Source organism: Neoarius graeffei, chromosome 1 (genome assembly GCF_027579695.1).
Source record: "Neoarius graeffei isolate fNeoGra1 chromosome 1, fNeoGra1.pri, whole genome shotgun sequence".
Taxonomy (NCBI): Eukaryota; Metazoa; Chordata; class Actinopteri; order Siluriformes; family Ariidae; genus Neoarius; species Neoarius graeffei.
The window spans coordinates 84,498,616-84,519,434 of NC_083569.1; the positions used below are offsets into that span (position 1 = coordinate 84,498,616).

General features: G+C 41.2%; 1 protein-coding gene across 1 annotated transcript; it reads right to left on the bottom strand.

Moving 5' to 3' along the window:
• Nucleotides 1-3,957: 3,957 nt before the first annotated feature.
• Nucleotides 3,958-20,516, bottom strand: LOC132885334 (serine/threonine-protein kinase D1-like). The gene is made up of 13 exons (XM_060919896.1): nt 20,501-20,516; nt 19,376-19,505; nt 19,107-19,230; nt 18,915-18,992; nt 16,725-16,938; nt 11,521-11,549; nt 11,371-11,440; nt 11,179-11,285; nt 10,556-10,717; nt 5,682-5,780; nt 5,066-5,333; nt 4,839-4,924; nt 3,958-4,248 (listed from the first exon to the last, which is right to left on the bottom strand). Exons 1-13 carry the CDS (start codon nt 20,514-20,516, stop codon nt 4,096-4,098), a joined length of 1,536 nt encoding a protein of 511 aa, XP_060775879.1. The 3' UTR covers nt 3,958-4,095.
• Between the last annotated feature and the right edge of the window lie 303 nt (nt 20,517-20,819).

Genomic DNA, 20,819 nt, shown 5'->3' on the forward strand with positions numbered 1-20,819 from the left:
AACTCACAAATTTAATCATCTATTAAATGGTGAGAATAAATAGAAATATTTTAAATTTTCTGGTTAATTTTAGAAATACATATTCCCTTTTAAAATGCTGTACAGTGTATTTTAATACCTGGGTTACTTTTTTGCAGAAACAAATAATTTTACTCCTACTGTCTGTTTTTACACATTTTGATTGTGGAACTTTGTCATGACAAATCAAATATTAATAAAGATTATTTACAGTTCACACTGAGTTTTACTGCAGAATTTAATCTGATCAGTAAAATGTATGAAGTTCAGCTGCTGATGTCTGTGTAAATAAAACCAAACAAAACTGTTTCTCCTTCAAACCTCATCAAACATAAACAAACTTGTATTTTATGTCGAAATAAAAGTGTCAGGGTTTTTCTGTTCTTCAAAATAGAAACGAATGAAGAAATGAATCCTCAATCTGCACTAAATCCTTCCATCTGCTGGTACAAAGGTGAAATCACGTGGGCCATTTGGGCTCAAAATACTAAATTAAAACAAATATGTTAAATGTAGGATGGCAGAGGGAGTCTCATTAATAGCGGAGCTCCAGTGGTGCACCATACCTAAGAAAAAATGGTAAACCCATCGAGTCGATTTTTTTGTGGTTGTACCACCAGCAGTGGCATAGTCAGGATTTTTTACATGGGGTGGCCAAAGGGGAACCAAGGATATACCAGGGGTGGCCATATTTCCTGTATTCTGATGTATCTGGTGCCTAACTCATGAACAAAACCCATGTGAGCCAAGAGGTCAGAAATCTCATCTCATTATCTCTAGCCGCTTTATCCTGTTCTACAGGGTCGCAGGCAAGCTGGAGCCTATCCCAGCTGACTACGGGCAAAAGGCGGGGTACACCCTGGACAAGTCACCAGGTCATCACAGGGCTGACCAGGCCCGGCCCTTACCAATTTGACACCCTAGGCAAGATTTTAGGTTGTGCCCCCTCCCCACTACCAGTTAAAGCCACTGATAGTGTATCTATACTAACAAGAAATGGAATAGCTTTGTCTTAAAACATTCTTTTATTTAAACAAAAAAATTGCACGTTCAAAATACTTAAAGGCATTAAATAAAGAAATTGCACATTCAAAATATTTAATACTGAATTAAAGAAACAAATACAAAATATGAACTGAATATATGAAACATAATATAAATGGCTTACATAAAGTATTACATTTACAGTACTCCCAAAATAAAAAATGTAAACAAGTGTTGTAATTCGTAAATGCAATATAAATAAGGCATTGCACAAAATAAGATATTAAAGAAACCAGTGTGCATGAAAAATACAAGGATTTAAATAAAAATAAAAATCTATAAAATTGTGATATTAAAAAGACCTCTAGTGGTGTTTTTTGGTACTGCCTTCAACTTCAACTATTGAAAAACTAAATGTAGAACAGGGGGAAGAAAACTGTTATGTAACTATATGTGTATATGTTGATATTGAATATAGTACAAGGGAAATACTAGTTTACTATATGTTATGTTGTGCTGCTTTCCTATTTTTTTTTCTCAGCACTTTGATGTCTGTCCTGTCTCTGTCCACGTATGGGAGAGTGAAAAACGTAATTTCAGCTCCTTTGTATTTATGCTATTTGTAAAGAGAACACATCTGAGTGCTTGTTTCGTTTCCCTGCAGTCTTGACGCACTGAGATTGTTTCTTGTTTTCAACGCGTTTATTATATTTTCCTCCAGGAAGCTCTTCGCAACATGGTTGCTTGAATGAGCTGCTAAACTGTCATTTTAATGAGAACACAGATCAACAAAGCAACTTTGTTTTATTAAAAAAAAAATGTGCCAGGCACCATTGGAATATCTCGCTGCGAAATGTGTTCGGTGCATAAAAGACCTTTACTTCAGCCCAGACTGCTCAACGACACCGACAGACTGCTCCAAGTGCAGCCATATTCAAAACAAGCAACAGATCTATGTCAGTTATCTACGTTATGCAAAAACACTCTTTAGCCAACAACACTTAGGCTATTACATGGCCAAAACAGAGAATAGCCGCGGATGCGCACTTGCGCGCCCGAAGACACACTATAGACAGGGCGAACCATTGTTGAGCGCTTATTGTTTCATGATTAACAACCACCACCACACCCCGCTTTTTTTGACAAATCGCACCCTGACTACATGCTTTGCTGTACAATTAAATTAGGCTAAGACATTATAATGCTGACTTGTTTTCAGAATAGTGGAAGTCATAATTTTTCTCCCCCCGTTTCTGCGCCCCTGGATGGACACAGCGCCCTTACCATTTGCCTATATTGCCTATGCCACAGGCTGGCTCTGAATTACATGCCAACTAAAATGTTTCAAGCATTTTTCTATTTTAATTTTGATAATTATGGCCAACAGCACAAAAAAATCTCATGAGAGAATATTTAATTTTGAGTCTGAGGTTTTTTTTTTTTAATAAAAAGTAAAAATAAATCTGTCTAGTTCAGTACATGTTCAACAAGCATATATGGGCATACTGATCAGGTGTAATAATCAGACTATTGACCATATATTGAAGTTAATTAGACCTGTTATAATGTATTAGCACACAGACTGCAATTTGTCTTAAAGGTGCCCTTCCACCAAAAAGGTTTAATACTGGCTCTTTTTGAAATACCATAGTTCACTCCGAGTTGCATATGCATGCGAAAATGTAATTCTACTCCCATTCCCTGTATCAGCTTATGAAAGAAAATAGTCGGAAAAACGAGTGAATCTGAAAAAGCCCTACGAACTTACGTCACTTCCAAAATTAGTATTCATGGCCTCGCCCACCTTGGCTTGCGACTGCCCACAGGAAGAAAGTTCGGATTTAAGCACGAGGAGAGATAGCAGAGCCCATCTCGTCAGTAGCTAACGAAGAGGACCTAACAGCAAGTTGAAAACATGTCTGAACAAGTTCGTGCCTGTGTTATTTGTGGCATTTTTTGCCCAAGATAGAAGAGCTGAAGAAGAAATGGTTGGAATTTATCTTTGGAACACCACCAGTGAAGTATAATGCAGCGTTAGTACTGTGTTCTGATCATTTCAACCACAATGACTTTTCAAACTTCGGTGCCTTCAGTAGTGGTTTTGCTTCGAGGTTGTTTTTAATACCTGGATCTGTGCCGTCAAGACGATCGACCACCAGCTCACAAGCTGTACTGTAAGTAAAACAACTTTTTGTTCGAAGGTTTTTGTCACAAAATAGCATGTTCATATTCTCCATGTTAGCATGCATGACATGGTTACAAGCTAGGCAGGGATGAGAGTTTTCTGCTTTTTCTGAGTAAAAAAAAAAAAAAAATGACCTTTTTATATTATGCCAAATCCGTTGAGAATTTTTTTTTTATTAATTTCGGGGGGTTGGGGTATGTTCCTTCATGCTGTTCAAACTTTATTAACTCCAACGATGTTTACACATTATTTGTAAGTTGCCATCTTTAGTCTCGTTTAAATCTCGTTGAATGTGATGTAAAATTCGTGTTATCTACATTGTTATTCGTCAAAACATCAATGTTGAGACCATAATAGCCAATCAAAACAGTTTTTACAAAAAGACACCAACATCCGCTTGTTCTGACCCACTGGAGGTAGCGTCACAGTGCTGTTAGCCAATCAGAGGTAACACGTTTACATGTCATGAATATTAATGAGTAAGAGCTGAAATCCTGTCATTCTCCCGCCACCCGCTCCTCCACCAAACTAGAACAGCCTGAAACAGGAGAACCACAGCATTTTTCACCAAAACCGGCTCACAGGGCATTCATTCATACTAGAGACCACCACACAATTAATGACAAAACGATGCAATGAGACCTTTAAAAGTAACAATTCCACACTTCCTGGTGGCTTCTGTACCTTGTTAGTGCTTTGCATAAGTGACACATTTTATATACACTTACTGTATACTGTATGTTTAAATCAATAAATTAAAAATCCAAATCCAGAGTTTTGCATCATTTTATTAAAAATAGTCAGCGTGCATAAAATGTACATCACATCAGGGCACTGGATTCTGTACAGTCCACACGCCACAGTCACAGGTCTCCTGATCAAACTGAGGTGTCCAGTGTACGTGTGTGTTAGTGTCCCTGCTCTGTCTGTAGATGTGGAGGGAGACTGAGGCCTTTCTCCTGAGCGTGGCATCTCCAGTGCTCATCATCCGAGTCATGAGTGAGGTAACGGCAACCCAGACGCTGCTCAAACTGACGCAGGTCACACCACAGTTGGAAGTTCTGTAGGCACACATGCACATGAAAACATATTTACAAATTATATTACTGCATCATTTTCACATTTTCTTTCTTTCTGATTCAGCCCAAGTTTTGTTTTTCAGCTTTGTTGGACTCATTGTTGGAAGTAGAAGATCCTCCACAAGTGGGTGCTGCTGTATAACTGAATCCTGGCAATATTTTATCCTCTTCAATAGTCTTCTCTCTGTCGTTTTGGCTTTTATAAGCACAAAATCAAGCATTGCACGTGGATTGAAAACACAACACACTGTTTTATAAGTGTGAGGGATTTTAAGGGTTAAAACACTTTACCCTGATTAACTAGAATCACAATCATCTTGTGCCATGGTACTCATAGTGTGACCCCTGAAGCAGAGCCAGATGATCTGTGATTTGTTTTAATATTAGTATAATTCGGTACAGCTGAGGTCTGTAAATTTTTTTCTCTTTTTTACAGGATCCAAAAAGTTAAACTCCTGATCTTGTGCATCACATAAAAATATGTGTGGATGTATAGGATTTTAGGATTTACTATCATCAGCTTGCCTCGCCTCAACCCCCATACTGAGACCAGGATTAAAAGGTAATTTTACCTGGAGCCAGGGGTGTCCCATAGCTTTCCCCACACTGAACCTGCGGCGCACCACCACCTGCAGCAGGTTATTAATCAAACTCACCGCTGTGAGAAAAAAGCAGAGAAAATCAGTCATCAGTAAAAGTCAAGTTGATTAATCACAGATTCATCAAAGTTTTCAGCATCAATTTAATCAAGCCAGATGTACATTCAGGTTTCTAGAACAGTCTGAGTTTTATGTCTCACCCTCGAGAGAAATGAGGGCCCACAGATGACGTGGGTACATGAAGGCAGCGTTAGTGATCTGCTGGTGAATGTCTTCATCCTCGTTGAAGGGAAACGTGCCGCTCAGGCTGACATGCAGGATCACCCCTACAGCCCACATGTCCAGGGAGCAGTTATAGCCATGGCTGCTGATCACCTCGGGGGCAAGATACACTGGCGTACCCACCACCGAGTGCCGGAAAGACTTCTCACCAATGATCCGCGCAAAACCAAAGTCACACAGTTTCACCTGAAACAGACTGTGTGGATATGTTTCAGCTTGTACTGCAAATGTCTGGGGTTTATTTAAATGTAGATATTGATACACTCACTGTGCAAATCATCCTATATCATATAGTAGTACAATAGTAAAAAAAGAGCACACCATTTAAATAGACAAGTCCAAAATCCTGTTCCTTGATGACTTCATCCAGTCTACAATCCTACTCTATTACAACTCATAAAACGTTTGATCCAATAAATCTGCGCTAATACAAGTAAACCGTACAGGGAGATTAGGAGCATGGACAGAATCTGATCTCTGCTCGGACATGTTTGGGGAAAGTAGGCACTGGACAAAGCGAGTCAAGAGACACACCTGAGGAAAAGGATCTGGTGAGGCAAGCAGCACGTTCTCAGGTTTAAGGTCACAGTGAGCGATGTGTCTCATGTGCAGGTAGCGCAGAGCCTCCAAAATCTACAGAAACGCCCAGACACACCCAGATATCAACATCTGACATCCAATAGCAAACAAGCATCATCATGGTGTGGCAAAATATGTAAGGAATAGAACACCTGAGGGTGCGCAGTTACAGGAAAACAAGTACCATACAGTGTCTTGCAAAAGTATTCTCCCTTGGTGTTTGGCCTGTTTTGTCACATTACAAGCTGGAATTAAAATGGATTTTATGGAAGGTCAGCACCATTTGATTTACACAACATGCCTACAACTTTAAAAGTGAAAATTGTTGTTTTATTGTGACACAAACAATAAAGATGAAAAAACAAAACTGGAGTGTGCATAGGTATAATGGATGTCAGATGTTGATATCTGGGTGTGTCTGGGCGTTTCTGTAGATTTTGGAGGCTCTGCGCTACCTGCACATGAGACACATCGCTCACTGTGACCTTAAACCTGAGAACGTGCTGCTTGCCTCACCAGATCCTTTTCCTCAGGTGTGTCTCTTGACTCGCTTTGTCCAGTTCATACCCTTTTATACGGTATGAAACCCCTAAATAAGAGCTGTAAAGTTCTTGAATTAAACACCAAGACAAAGAAAATTCTGTAAATGAATATTTCTTGACTTCACTCTCTCGAACACATTACAGATTATGTTATCCGCCTTCTGGCTTCTTCCTCTCTCGCTCCTTCCGCTTCCCACCTTTCTAGCTTACCCCCAAACAGTAAACCTAGCGCCCCCTTGTGGACTGAATTAAACAATGAACATATCATTGTGAATCATGAACATTACAAGAGCCGGTCCAGAGTGCGAATTACCCCACCATAAATGGGGGGGGGGGGGGGGGGGGGGGGGGTACCATCATGGTCCACTATCATATCAATCGCCCCCCCCCGGTCCCGTCTCGTCTATGGAAGTCGGTGTCAGTAACTCAACACAATAACTCTGAACAATAATTTTTAATGTCATTAAGAAGCATGACAAACCATACAGTACTACCACAGAAGGAAAAACAGCAGTACAACCTGATAACCTTCTTTGTCAGAACAAACTGGGTATCAACACTACAAATGAGTCACATACAGTATATACACACATGCAGAACAGTCCTGCTGAATGTCTTGCTCTCTTTCGTCCTGCTGTGCTTCTCCTGTCTGCTGGAAACCCATTTTCTTTATTCACATGAACAGTGTATAAAACCTAACTGCACCTACACTTGTACTGTAATTGTCTGTAGATCTTAGTGCTAATATTTACTACTTTTTTAGCACCAAAAAAATGCCTGATGTCTGGCCCTTTTCTTTTCCTCATGTTTGGCCTACTGTCTCTGTGAATAAAATCAAACAGGGTACTCAGATGAAACTATGAATATCTTAAAAATAATACAAAAGGAATGTAAGTAAAAACAATAGAAAACAAATTCAAATACTAGCATATGTACTAGGCTATTTTGCCTAGGCTTGCCTACTACCTGGCTCTTTTTATGTTGCCCCCAGAGGTTCTGATTGTAATTGTACATAGGCTTAGCTCGGCCTACATCAGAACTTCTTGTGCCTAATCACACACACAGGATGGGCCTATGTGCCAAATGAATTTCAGGAGGGCACAATTTATTCATGATAAAATGAGAATGGAAACATATGGAGTTCTCCTTTGAAATGAGAATCGTTTCTATACCACACTGTAATAAGCTTGATTTAAATAGAGACTTAGCTTATCTTGCTAATTAACGTTGGTAACTAACGTTAACGTCCGTCCACTGTAGCCTACTGGCCTCAGTGGGTAAGTAATTCAACATATAAAGACGTGACATGAGCTGAAAGAAGAACAAATCACTTTAATAAATTAAAGTTGTAACATAACACATTTTCAACAGGCTAAAAGTTGGTTAGCAACTAACATTACCAATGCACGGCTTCTGCTGCAAACCATAGATTGTATAATTTGCTGCAAACCCATGGACTGTATCTGATGAATCCACTGAATACGGTGTGGACTAGAAGCTGTTGCTTCTAGTGCATTCTAGCGCTGCGGTGACTAAAAATGGTACGGTCCATAATAGGGGTGTCTGTCTGAAATCGATTTACATTAAAATGTTCCTACAATAAGAATGCTGAATGGGAGTTGGTTTGAATTACATATTCCTTTTCACAATATCAGAAAAAATATCAGACCCCCCCAAAACTTATATTTTTGTCTCTTTGGGGGGTACTGGGTCTTCATTGGGGGGTATAGTACCCCCCAGTACCCCCCGTAATTCGAACTATGAGCCGGTCCAACCAATTCACTTCACAAGTCACATAATTAGTTGATTAAGATTCACCTGTGTGCAATCAAAGTGTCACATGATCTGTCACATGATATCTATATAAATCCACCTGTTCGGGAAGGACCCTGACTCTGCTACAGTACTAAGCAAGCAACATGGAAACAGGGATGAGAATAAAAAATATTTAAAAAGTCTGAAAAAACCAGGGCGGGGCCCATGGCCCAGGGGTTCCAGGCGCTAATGATTTTTGGCTATTTTTTTATTTATTTATTTTATTATTAGACAGGGAGATGATTATTAGACACGGAGATTATTATTAGACACGGAGATCTGTGTAATCTGAGCTGAAGTGGGTTTTGTGCTTTGGTTTTTTGGGGCACTCGCGTGCTCTCTCTGCCATGCCGATCCTGTAGGCTGCGCTGACTCAGCTGAAAACTCCGGTCCTCGAGAAAAAGAGATAAAAGCCCTCCCACACTGAAAGCTGATTGGCTTATCTTGCTGAGTAACCCAATCAGGATGCTCTTTGTCTGGCATGCGCTACATGAACAAGCACACAGTCTCCCTCGCGCGCGCACATTCTAAGATGCATGATGCAGACCTTAATGTTGCGCGCGCATGCTCAAAAACAATCATTTTGGTCTGAAAAAGTCGGAAATCCGCCGATCGGCGGAAAATTCTCATCCCTGTGGAAATCAAGGAGCCTCCAAACAGGTCAGAGACAAAGTTGTGAAGACGTATAGGATCAGGGTTGGGTTATAAAAAAATATCCCAAACTTTGAATATCCCACGGAGCACCATTAAATCCATTATAAGAACATGGAAAGAATGTCACCACTACAAACCTGACAAGAGAATGGTGGTGGTGTGGTTAGCGCTGTCGCCTCACAGCAAGAAGGTCCTGGGTTCGAGCCCAGTGGCCAGTGAGGGCCTTTCTGTGTGGAGTTTGCATGTTCTCCCCATGTCAGCGCGGGTTTTCTCCGGGTGCTCCGGTTTCCCCCACAGTTCAAAGACATGCAGTTAGGTTAACATGGGGTGGCCTTGGGCTGAAGTGCCCTTGAGCAAGATACTTAACCCCTGACTGCTCCCCGGGTGCTGTAGCGTGGCTGCCCACTGCTCTGGGTGTGTGCGCGCGCGCGTTCACTGCTTCAGATGGGTTAAATGCAGAGGATGAATCTCACTGTGCTTGAAGTGTGCATGTGACAAATAAAGGTTTCTTCTTTCTGCTGCTTCTTCTTCTTGAAAGAGAAGGCCACCCGCCAAAGTTCACAGACCAGACAAAGAGAGCATTTGATGCAACAAAGACACCAAAGATAACACTGAAGGAGCTGCAAAGACCCACAGTGGAGATGGGAGTATCTGTCCATAGAACCACTTTAAGCCATACACTCCACAGAAAGGGGCTTTATAGAAACGGGGCCAGAAAAAAGCCATTGCTTAAGAAAAAACGTTTGGAGTTTGCCTAACAACATGCGGCAGACTCCCCAAACACATGGAAGAAGATTGATGAGACTAAACTTGATCGTTTTGGCCATCATGGGAAATGCTATGTGTGGCACAAACCCAACACCCTGAGAATACGATTCCCACAGTGAAGCATGGTGGTAGCAGCATCATGCTGTGGGGATATTTTTCATCTGCAGGGACAGGAAAGCTGGTCAGGACTGAAGAAAAGGTGGATGGCACTAAATACAGGGCAATTCTGAAGGAAAACCTGTTTGAGTCAGCCAGAGGTTTGAGACTTGACGAAGGTTCACGTTCCAGCAGGACAGTGACCCTAAACATACCGCTAAAGCTACATTGGAGTGGTTTAAAGGGAAACATTTAAATGTCTTGGAATGGCCATGTCAAAGCCCAGACCTCAATCCAATTGAGAATCTGTGGTCAGACTTGAAGATTGCTGTTCACCAGCGGAACCCATCCAACTTGAAGGAGTTGGAGCAGTTTTGCCTTGAGGAATGGGCAAAAATCCCAGTGGCTAGATGTGCTAAGCTAATAGAGACATACCCCAAGAGACTTGCAACTGTAATTGCAGCAAAAGGTGGCTCTACAAAGTACTGACTTTGGGGGAGGGGGTGAATACATATGCACACTCCAGATTTCGGGGGGGGATCTTAATGATCTTTTGTGTCACAATTTTAAAAAAATACAAAAAAAGCCTTTAAAGTTGTAGGCATGTTGAGTAAATCAAATGGTACTAACCTCCCCAAAAATCCATTTTAATTCCAGCTTCTAATGTGACAAAACAGGACAAACACCAAGGGGGATGAATACTTTTGCAAGACACTGTATCTTATCCTTTCTAAATTAAGACCAGGAACATCCATAGTGCTACAGATTCCAGTGTTTTCCTGGTTTAATACTTAAATAACAAGAGCTTGAGAATCAGTATCTGAGTGGTGGTGTGGAGTAAACACAATAGAATAGTTTCCATTTCAGACTGATAATAATAATAATAATAATAAAATAATAATATAATAATAAAACAACATCTGATTATAATATAGCACAGATTTCCATGGCTACCTGCATAACAAGGAAGCGTGTGGTGCATTCAGGAAGACGTCCGTTCTCGTTGGACAGAATCATCTCCAGCATGTCGCTATGGAGCTTCTCCATGATGACAAAAGTCTGCTCAGGTGTCTCAAACATGCCTTCGAGTACAATGACTCCAGGATGGGACAGACTCTGGACACACAAACATACAGCATTCTCATCTCATCTCATTATCTCTAGCCGCTTTATCCTTCTACAGGGTCGCAGGCAAGCTGGAGCCTATCCCAGCTGACTACGGGCGAAAGGCGGGGTACACCCTGGACAAGTCACCAGGTCATCACAGGGCTGACACATAGACACAGACAACCATTCACACTCACATTCACACCTACGGTCAATTTAGAGTCATCAGTTAACCTAACCTGCATGTCTTTGGACTGTGGGGGAAACCGGAGCACCCGGAGGAAACCCACGCGGACACGGGGAGAACATGCAAACTCCACACAGAAAGGCCCTCGCCGGCCCCGGGGCTCGAACCCAGGACCTTCTTGCTGTGAGGCGACAGCGCTAACCACTACACCACCGCGCCGCCCAATATAGCAATCATTTTCTGAAACTAATTCCACTATAAAGAACACACTCATTCAACAGACCTGCAGTATTGCCACCTCATTTGTGCTCGGTCTCTCCTGCTTGGCCGGGAAGCGAGTTTTCTCAATGACCTTAATGGCTACTGGTCGTCCCGTCTGCCTGTGAGTACCTGCACACAAACCCAACTCTGTACATGGCCAGCTCTTAATGGACTAACAGTGTAAATTACTTATCACTCTGAATGAACACCTTACCTCCGTACACCACTCCAAACTGACCTGATCCCAACACTTCAGAGAAAACCTGATACAGCAAACTAATATCCTGAGAAACACCCATGACAGTGTTAGCCCACACAGAATACAGGTATTTCCTGCAACAGCTGTATGAGAATAAATACTCACCTGGATTTCTTCACTGATGGCTCGATCATCTAGATAAATAACAAACAGCAAAACTTTATTCTCAAGCAATTTTTTTTCTGTTCTCTCATATTACATTCACCAATCCTTACACTTCAGTGATTAATGCACACTGTGCTTTCCTCAATAAATATGGATCAAAAAGATTTATATTAAAAAAAAAAAACCTCATACAGGAGACATAGTGGGCCTAAAGTGTGAAAGTGGACTTATAGATTATCATTTAATTCTAATCTGATTTGCGTATTTAGTAGTTTTCAATACTTTTGCATCATTTCATTTACAGAACATGCCTACAACTTTGAAGATGTGATTTTTTTTTTTTAAATTGAGAAGCAAACAACAAATCGCCAGATTTGACCTAGACACAGAAACGCTGTGTCCAGGTTCACTGCCGCTGTTTCCCAAATGCAGGAAATTCCAATCTTGGACACCGCCACTCTCGACCAGTCAGAAAGAACAAAACAGCAATCTCTTTCTTCCGGTCAAATCTGGCAGGCATTTAAACTGTTGAAGATGGGGGGGGTCGGAGATGCTCGACACACCATTTGAAAGTTGGGAGCACTTCAAAGGGGTTTTTAGTGTGTGGTGCAAAACAAAATGGTCACCTTTTTACTGTGAAGAATTCCAGAACCGTTGAAAAAGCTAATAAGAACATCAGGCCTGGACAGCCACTGTATGATGCCAAGTTTACGTACTCCTACGTGCGCTTTGAGTGCAAACACCTTTGATGACCTTTACTTAGCTGATGTACACTAAGGCCGGTAACATACAGGGCCCTTGGCCCATTTTTTAGTGATATTAATGTAAGATCAGTACATGAATAAATATATACATGTGTCAAAATTATGGCTCTCTTCGAGTATGGACATGGAAGGATTTTTCTTTTCGTTTACATGAATGTGCATGCACAAATAGACCGTCATACTTGAATAAAGTACATAAGCATGTGTATGCACACGTCAGTGCAGAAATTTAGTGCCACGGCACAACTTGACACGTATTGGTGTCCTGCAGATGTTCTATATATGGAAAATGTAATAATTATTATTTTTTTTTATCTATGCGCTATATACCGGCATATTTTACAACAAGTTGTAGTTTCCTAATTAACCATTTTTTTGAGGAGAAAGTGTGCCCGGTACCCGCAAGTAGGAACATTATTTTAGGGAAATAGCGGCAGTGCCCACAAGTAAGATATTTATTTTAGGGAAACAGCGGCGGTGTCCTTAGCCTCAGCCAAACAGAAAACTTCAACGTGCATAACTATTCACCCCCCTAATGTCAGTACTTTGTAGAGCCACTTTTGCTGCAATTATAGCTGCAAGTCATTTGGATAAGTCTCTGTGAGCTTGCCACATCTAGCCACTGGGATTTTTGCCCATTCCTCAAGGCAAAACTGCTCCAGCTCCTTCAAGTTGGATGGGCTCCACTGGTGAACAGCAATCTTCAAGTCTGACCACAGATTCTCAGTTGGATTGAGGTCTGGGCTTTGACTAGGCCATTCCAACACATTTAAATGTTTCCCTTTAAACCACTCCAGTGTAGCCTTAGCAGTATGTTTAGGGTCATTGTCCTGCCGGAACGTGAGCCTTCGTCCAAGTCTCAAACTTCTGGCCAACTCAAACAGGTTTTCCTCCAGAATTGCCCTGTATTTAGTGCCATCCATGTTTCCTTCAGTCCTGACCAGCTTTCCTGTCCCTGCAGATGAAAAATATCCCCACAGCATGATGCTGCCACCACCATGCTTCACTGTAGGAATGGTGTTCTCAGGATGTTGGGTTTGCGCCACACATGGCATTTCCCATGATGGCCAAAATGATCAAGTTTAGTCTCATCTGAGCAGAGAATCTTCTTCCATGTGTTTGGAGAGTCTGCCACATGCTGTTGGGCAAACTCCAAACGTGTTTTCTTAAGCAATGACTTTTTTTCTGGCCACTCTTCCATGAAGCCCCATTCTGTGGAATGTACAACTTATTGGGATTCTATGGATAGATATTCCAGTCTCTGCTGTGGAACTCTGCAGCTCCTTCAGGGTTACCTTTGGTCTCTGTGCTGCCTCTCTGATTAATGCCCTCTTTGCCTGGTCCATGAGTTGTGGTGGGCGGCCCTCTCTTGGCAGGTTTGTTGTGGTACCATATTCTTTCCATTTGATGATGGATTTGATGGTGCTCCGGGGTATCATTAAAGATTTGGATTTTTTTTTTTTTAAGAACCCAACCCTGACTTGTACTTCTCAACAACTTTGTCCCTGACTTGTTAGGAGAGCTCCTTAGTCCTAATGGTGTTATTTGGTTAGTGGTGCCTCTTGCTTAGTGGTGTTGCAGCCTCTGGGGCCTTTCAGAAAAGGTGTATTATATACAACCCTGATTCCAAAAAAGTTGGGACAAAGTACAAATTGTAAATAAAAACGGAATGCAATAATTTACAAAAATCTCAAAAACTGATATTGTATTCACAATAGAACATAGACAACATATCAAATGTCGAAAGTGAGACATTTTGAAATTGCATGCCAAATATTGGCTCATTTGAAATTTCATGACACCAACACATCTCAAAAAAGTTGGGACAGGGGCAATAAGAGGCTGGAAAAGTTAAAGGTACAAAAAAGGAACAGCTGGAGGACCAAATTGCAACTCATTAGGTCAATTGGCAATAGGTCATTAACATGACTGGGTATAAAAAGAGCATCTTGGAGTGGCAGCGGCTCTCAGAAGTAAAGATGGGAAGAGGATCACCAATCCCCCTAATTCTGTGCCAAGAAATAGTGGAGCAATATCAGAAAGGAGTTCGACAGTGTAAAATTGCAAAGAGTTTGAACATATCATCTACAGTGCATAATATCATCAAAAGATTCAGAGAATCTGGAAGTAAGTATCTCTGTGCATAAGGGTCAAGGCCGGAAAACCATACTGGGTGCCCGTGATCTTCGGGCCCTTAGACGGCACTGCATCACATACAGGCATGCTTCTGTATTGGAAATCACAAAATGGGCTCAGGAATATTTCCAGAGAACATTATCTGTGAACACAATTCACCATGCCATCCGCTGTTGCCAGCTAAAACTCTAATTCAAAGAAGAAGCCGTATCTAAACATGATCTAGAAGGGCAGACGTCTTCTCTGGGCCAAGGCTCATTTAAAATGGACTGTGGCAAAGTGGAAAACTGTTCTGTGGTCAGAAAAAATCAAAATTTGAAGTTCTTTATGGAAATCAGGGATGCTGTGTCATTCGGACTAAAGAGGAGAAGGACGACCCAAGTTGTTATCAGCGCTCAGTTCAGAAGCCTGCATCTCTGATGGTATGGGGTTGCATTAGTGCATGTGGCATGGGCAGCTTACACATCTGGAAAGACACCATCAATGCTGAAAGATATACAGGTTCTAGAGCAACATATGCTCCCATCCAGACGACGTCTCTTTCAGGTAAGACCTTGCATTTTCCAACATGACAATGCCAAACCACATACTGCATCAATTACAGCATCATGGCTGCGTAGAAGAAGGGTCCGGGTACTGAACTAGCCAGCCTGCAGTCCAGATCTTTCACCCATAGAAAACATTTGGTGCATCATAAAACGGAAGATACGACAAAAAAGACCTAAGACAGTTGAGCAACTAGAATCCTACATTAGACAAGAATGGGTTAACGTTCCTATCCCTAAACTTGAGCAACTTGTCTCCTCAGTCCCCAGACGTTTACAGACTGTTGTAAAGAGAAAAGGGGATGTCTCACAGTGGTAAACATGGCCTTGTCCCAACTTTTTTGAGATGTGTTGTCATGAAATTTAAAAATCACCTAATTTTTCTCTTTAAATGATACATTTTCTCAGTTTAAACATTTGATGTGTCATCTATGTTCTATTCTGAATAAAATATGGAATTTTGAAACTTCCACATCATTGCATTCCGTTTTTATTTACAATTTGTACTTTGTCCCAACTTTTTTGGAATCGGGGTTGAACCAACAGATCATGTGACACTTGATCTGTTGGTATATAATACACAGGTGGACTTTATTTCACTAATTATGTGACTTATTAAAGTAATTGGTTGCACCAGAACTTTTTAGGGGCTTCATAGCAAATGGGGTGAATATATATGTACACGCCAATTTTCAGTTTATTTATATTTTTATCTTCATTTCACTTCACCAACTTAGACCATTTTGTGCAGAACCATTACATAAAATTCAATTTAAAAAAAAAAAAATTAAATTACAGGTTGTAATGTAACTAAATGGGTAAAAAGCCGGGGGGGGGGAATAATTTTGCAAGGCACTGTAATAAGTAAGGAATGAAACACTTTGGGGCATGCTGTAATAGGAAAATAATCAATGACAGGCTGGTGTAACTGTTACAGCTCTGAATTTGACCCACACCCCAAACAACAGCACTTACCTCTTCTACCACAAAAATGTTTCAACAATTACATTTTTAATTATTAAAGAATGGCACGTCATGCTTTTTAACTGTTACTCTAGTTAGAAACAAGTTACTTCCTGCTAGCACTTGTATTGTAGGTGTTAGAGTCACTCCTTCACCAGCCTCTCTTTTTTCAGCTTGTGGAAGAGAAACCACAAAGTGTAACATCCTCTGGCTTGTAGACTTGTTGGAACATTTGCTGACCATTACAAAGCTGACACAAACCCTAACCCTTACAGAAAATGGCACATTTTTCTTTGATAACTAACAAAGTCTTAGGTTTTGTAGAGTATCCACCATACAAGGCTCTGTGAAAGAACCGTTACTATAATAATACTAGTGTAACAGAATGATTGCATTAAATATAAAGATATTGCACTTGAATTACAGCCAGAGCTGCTGTTACGGAAAAGTAAGCAACACCCTTATGACCAGTCAGATTAAAAAATTTAAACGGTACTGTCGTCCAAGAGTTTTTTTTTTTTAATTTACTTGTTTGCGCCATTAAACCTTGCAGCACCAGTGCAGAACTAAAGAAGCAAACATGTCTCGGTTGCTTGACTGCATTTGGGTTAAAGTGGAAAGTGCTGTAATTTTTATTTTTTGTAAAGGTTTTAATTTCGGGTGTAATATTATGGGACATTTAGGAATACCTGGAATAAGTTCGTATAAACAATTTGTGTGTGTGTGTGTGTGTGTGTGTGTGTGTGTGTGTGTGTGTGTGTGTGTGAGAGAGAGAGAGAGAGACCGAGACCGAGACCTGCAGGCCATGCTGTGCTGAGGCCAATGCTCTGTAAAGGCATGAGCGCGAGTCTGATGGCCGACTCCCAGGCTGCTCCTTCTGTATTTGCGAACACACAGTAGACCACAAAACTCGTCAGCAGCTCAAATGAATGACCAGCGTCATCCGACTGCACAGTAACAGTGAGCTGAGATGAACCTCGAACCTGCAGCACTTCAGACAGAGGCAGCTCCTGTACAGCAAGAAGGAAGGATTAGGAACAATGTGTGACAGCTTATGAGAGCCAAACACAGAACATTTACATTTTTAAAGATGCCATATGAGATAAACAACAAATTATTTTTTATAAGTGGACATACTAAAAAGGATGTACTAAAAAGGATGTGTTAGATTTTTGTGAAGTGAGGAATAGAACACCTGGGTGGGGGGGCATGATGTTATAGGAAAATTATCAAAGGCGGAGTGGTGTGTGGGAGAGTTACTGTTAAAACCCACAAAATGATTATTCTGCATTATACACCAGTTAGTTCCATTTGACTAATTTGACTGGTCACACAGTTTACCAAGAGTGCCCATATTTCCGATAAATGCACTGGGACATTTCACGGTGTTGACCACTCTGCTTGTCTGTGTCCACCACGTAAATTACACTTCCTATTTTGAAACCGTTACTGCAGTGGTGTTCGTGACATCAACAACAAACATGGCAAAAATGACACTTTTCAGGAATATAACTTTTGGTTGATAATATGAAAGCTCATCAGATGAAGATGAAAGAGAATGCAGGATGCCGATTTTACCTGAGGTACTTTTAACGGGAATGTACGAATCAATGTGAGCTAGCTAGCCAGTTACCTGATGTGCTATAAAGTGAGTGTGGCTTCTTTGGGATCAAAAAGAAACAGTGTTTGGCCATACTGGCGTTGAGTAGTACGTATATCAGATATATTCCATTCAGCTAGCATGATATTGAATAAGTCGAAGATGAGTTCAATATTATGCTAGCTGAATGGAATATATCTGATATACCATGAAAAAAGCCAGCCAATATTATTAATAAGTCCCAGGTATGATTTTAAACTGCAACCAGTTGAGAGTCTTAGGTCCAGGAGGACTTGAGCATTGGGGGAAGTGGAGTTACCCCTTAATCACCATTGCCCCCAGGTCCGCGCTGACCCAAAGTGGCTTCCAGCTATGGGTTAAATAGTACATCACCAATAAGGCGCTGGCAGCTGGGCACTTTTCGGTGCAATGTGGTAGATGAACCCAACAGGGTCAATGGCACACCACTAGATGGCATGCAGAAGTGCCACTGAAATGGCCAACGGATGGCATCACTCGGCAAGTCGGTTGTCACTGTGGGGCAACTTCTATACCCGTCAGGTCTGTGGCACTTTTGTGCACCAACTGGCATCAGGTCTGGAGGTCCAGAGACAACATGATGGGGGCATGACATTGTTTGTCTGACCTTACCGTGCAACTCTCAGTTTTTCGATGTCTGTTGGTATGTTTCTCTCTTGTAAATCTATGAGAAGAATATCTAATGAAGTTTTGGGAGTCTTTTGGGTGTTCAATGCATCTTTCTCTTTCCCAGCGAACAAAGAAATGCTTCTGTGCATGAGCAGCAGAAGCCTCTCACTGAATATTTGTATCAGCTCCAATGTGTGACATGTTGTCTTGACAACCATGCAATATAAACCATATTCAACGCTCATTCTCCATTAGGTAGAGTGACGTAATGCACATAGGATAAACGATATGCTAGCAATACTGCATGCTATCAAACCAAATGAATTAAACCTGCTAGAAGGGAATAGAAAATTTTTATTCCATCGAAAAAGTGCCCTGTATGTATAATAATCAATATTAATGTCTTGCTTATAGAACCGTTGTATAAAAGTAATATTGCACTCGTAATTGTGTGGTTATACTGAATAATCAGCACAGCTGTAATTACCTATTGCACTTGGCCTGCAGGCTGGTACCTACACAGAACCAGTAGATATTCATTATAATCACACTCTTGCTTGTATGATACTGCTTAAATAACGCATCCTGAAGTGTTTCATTCCTCTAATATCACATCTGCTATTATGGAAAATTAATCAACACCTTCTGACCAATCAGATTTGAGAATTGAATAGTGCTGTAGTATAAGGTACAATAACGTTCTGGGAGGTTGTGTGATTCACAGGGAATACAAAGCACCTTGTAGTACTTGTTGCTGTTCTCGTTCTGGTACAGTGTGATGCTTTTCCCATCTAGAACCCAGTAGTGCCTTTTTCTCTGCAAGACAAACCAAACTGATGTTCATTATCTAACATTTACAAATCGACACAATTTTCCCCTGACAACAAATGTCAGTGTGTTCTTCTGGTGTGTGTATTAGTGTTCACTCACCAGTGTATCTACATTGGTATGGTGCAACAGCCAGCCTTTCTTCAATATTCCACTGGATCTCCTCTTAGTTTGTTTAACTGACTGCACCACCCTCATCAAGGGGATATTACTGCTGAAACATGGACTGAAAGACAGACAGGGACAGAGAGAAGAGATGGATGGCTGGCGAGTGTAGTGTTTATGCAGGATACATGATGTACTGTATAAACACTAAATGTAATATTAGTACAGACTATAGTACTGTACTATAGTCCATGATGTGTGGTTACCCGATTGGTGGTTGTTCGGCAGAGTCCTCAACGTGAGGTCGCGCTTTAAAGGGATACTCTTCATAAATAGCGTTCACTGTTACCACAGCAATGTCCTCCTCAGATTCAGGCTTCTGGTTTGAGTTGCTCTCTGTGTGAGATGGGTGGGAGAAAGCATGTGGTTTGTCACTTCTTGTGTTAACTGGAAGTGTGTGTGGGTTCTGACTCTTCGAAAAAAAATTTAATTTGTTACAATAAATTGCCCCTAGGAGTGAATGTGTGTGTGATGGGTCTTAATTCCTTTCCAGGGGGTATTCCTGCCTCAGTAGACTCTAGATCTATTGTGGCCCTGACCAGGATAAACCACTTACTGAAGATGAACGAATAATGAGTCACAACATCTGTATTTTCTCCATTTCCTGTTTTGTAGACGAGAATTTAACTGATTGGTTTGTACGGTGTGGTAGAAATGTAACAATACATTGCAATGCAAAAACATGTGTAATATCAGTGATCTATTAATTAGTGTGAGTGCACAAACTGTCACTTATTGTTCATGTTTTTCCAACTCGAACACCTCATTATGTTTAAGCTTTTCTATTTCCAATAAACGATCTTTTTCCCTTTCCTGCGTTTCCAATTTCTTTTGTTCCAACTGCATCCTTAGCAACTCCACTTGTTGCTCGAAAGTCAGCTGGCTAGAGGAGCGCATACTGGAACTCGAGGACGTGTCTAACAATTGTGTTGCCGTCGGATCTACCCCAGCTGATGTATCTACAAGTGGTATTTCCAGCTTACCAGTCTCGCTCGGTGAACCCACCGGCAGCACCTCTCTCTCTCGCTATTAATTTGTTATGAATAAAGTCAAACAATTGGTCTTTTTTAGATGACTTAGGAATGGTTATTTCCGGCTCATAATGGTCCGCTATACTAAACAGCGGATCTTTCGTGAACTTCACACAACTCCTCTGATGGAGCTCGCAAAAACTCCTCCACTGCACTCATAACAGCGCTGTAAGTGTACCAACTACCCACTCAACAAACTAACAACCAACACTCATACAAAATAAACAAATTGATCTTCCAGACTATCCAACCCAAATAACTACCACGCGAAGTACAGACAGCTCACAAAACTGGACAAACTATGGAGCTTCCCCATATCTAAAGCATTTACCCACCATATGCTAACCTAGCTTCGCAATGTGCCCAAGAGCCAAGTTCTTTACTCACCCGTACCGCTGGAGTCGAGCTGCCCCGACCAAAGCCAGTTCAGCCCGAATTCCCACGGCGATGTCCTCGGCCCAGGCACAGTGACAGTCCAGCCTAAAGCCCCAGCGCAATGGCGCTCTAAGCCGAGGATGAACGATAGCTCCAAAATATTTTCATCCAGTTACATAAACTGCCAAAATACACCGCGAAAAAAATAAGGCTGGACATAAAACTAAACCAAATTTATCTCCCA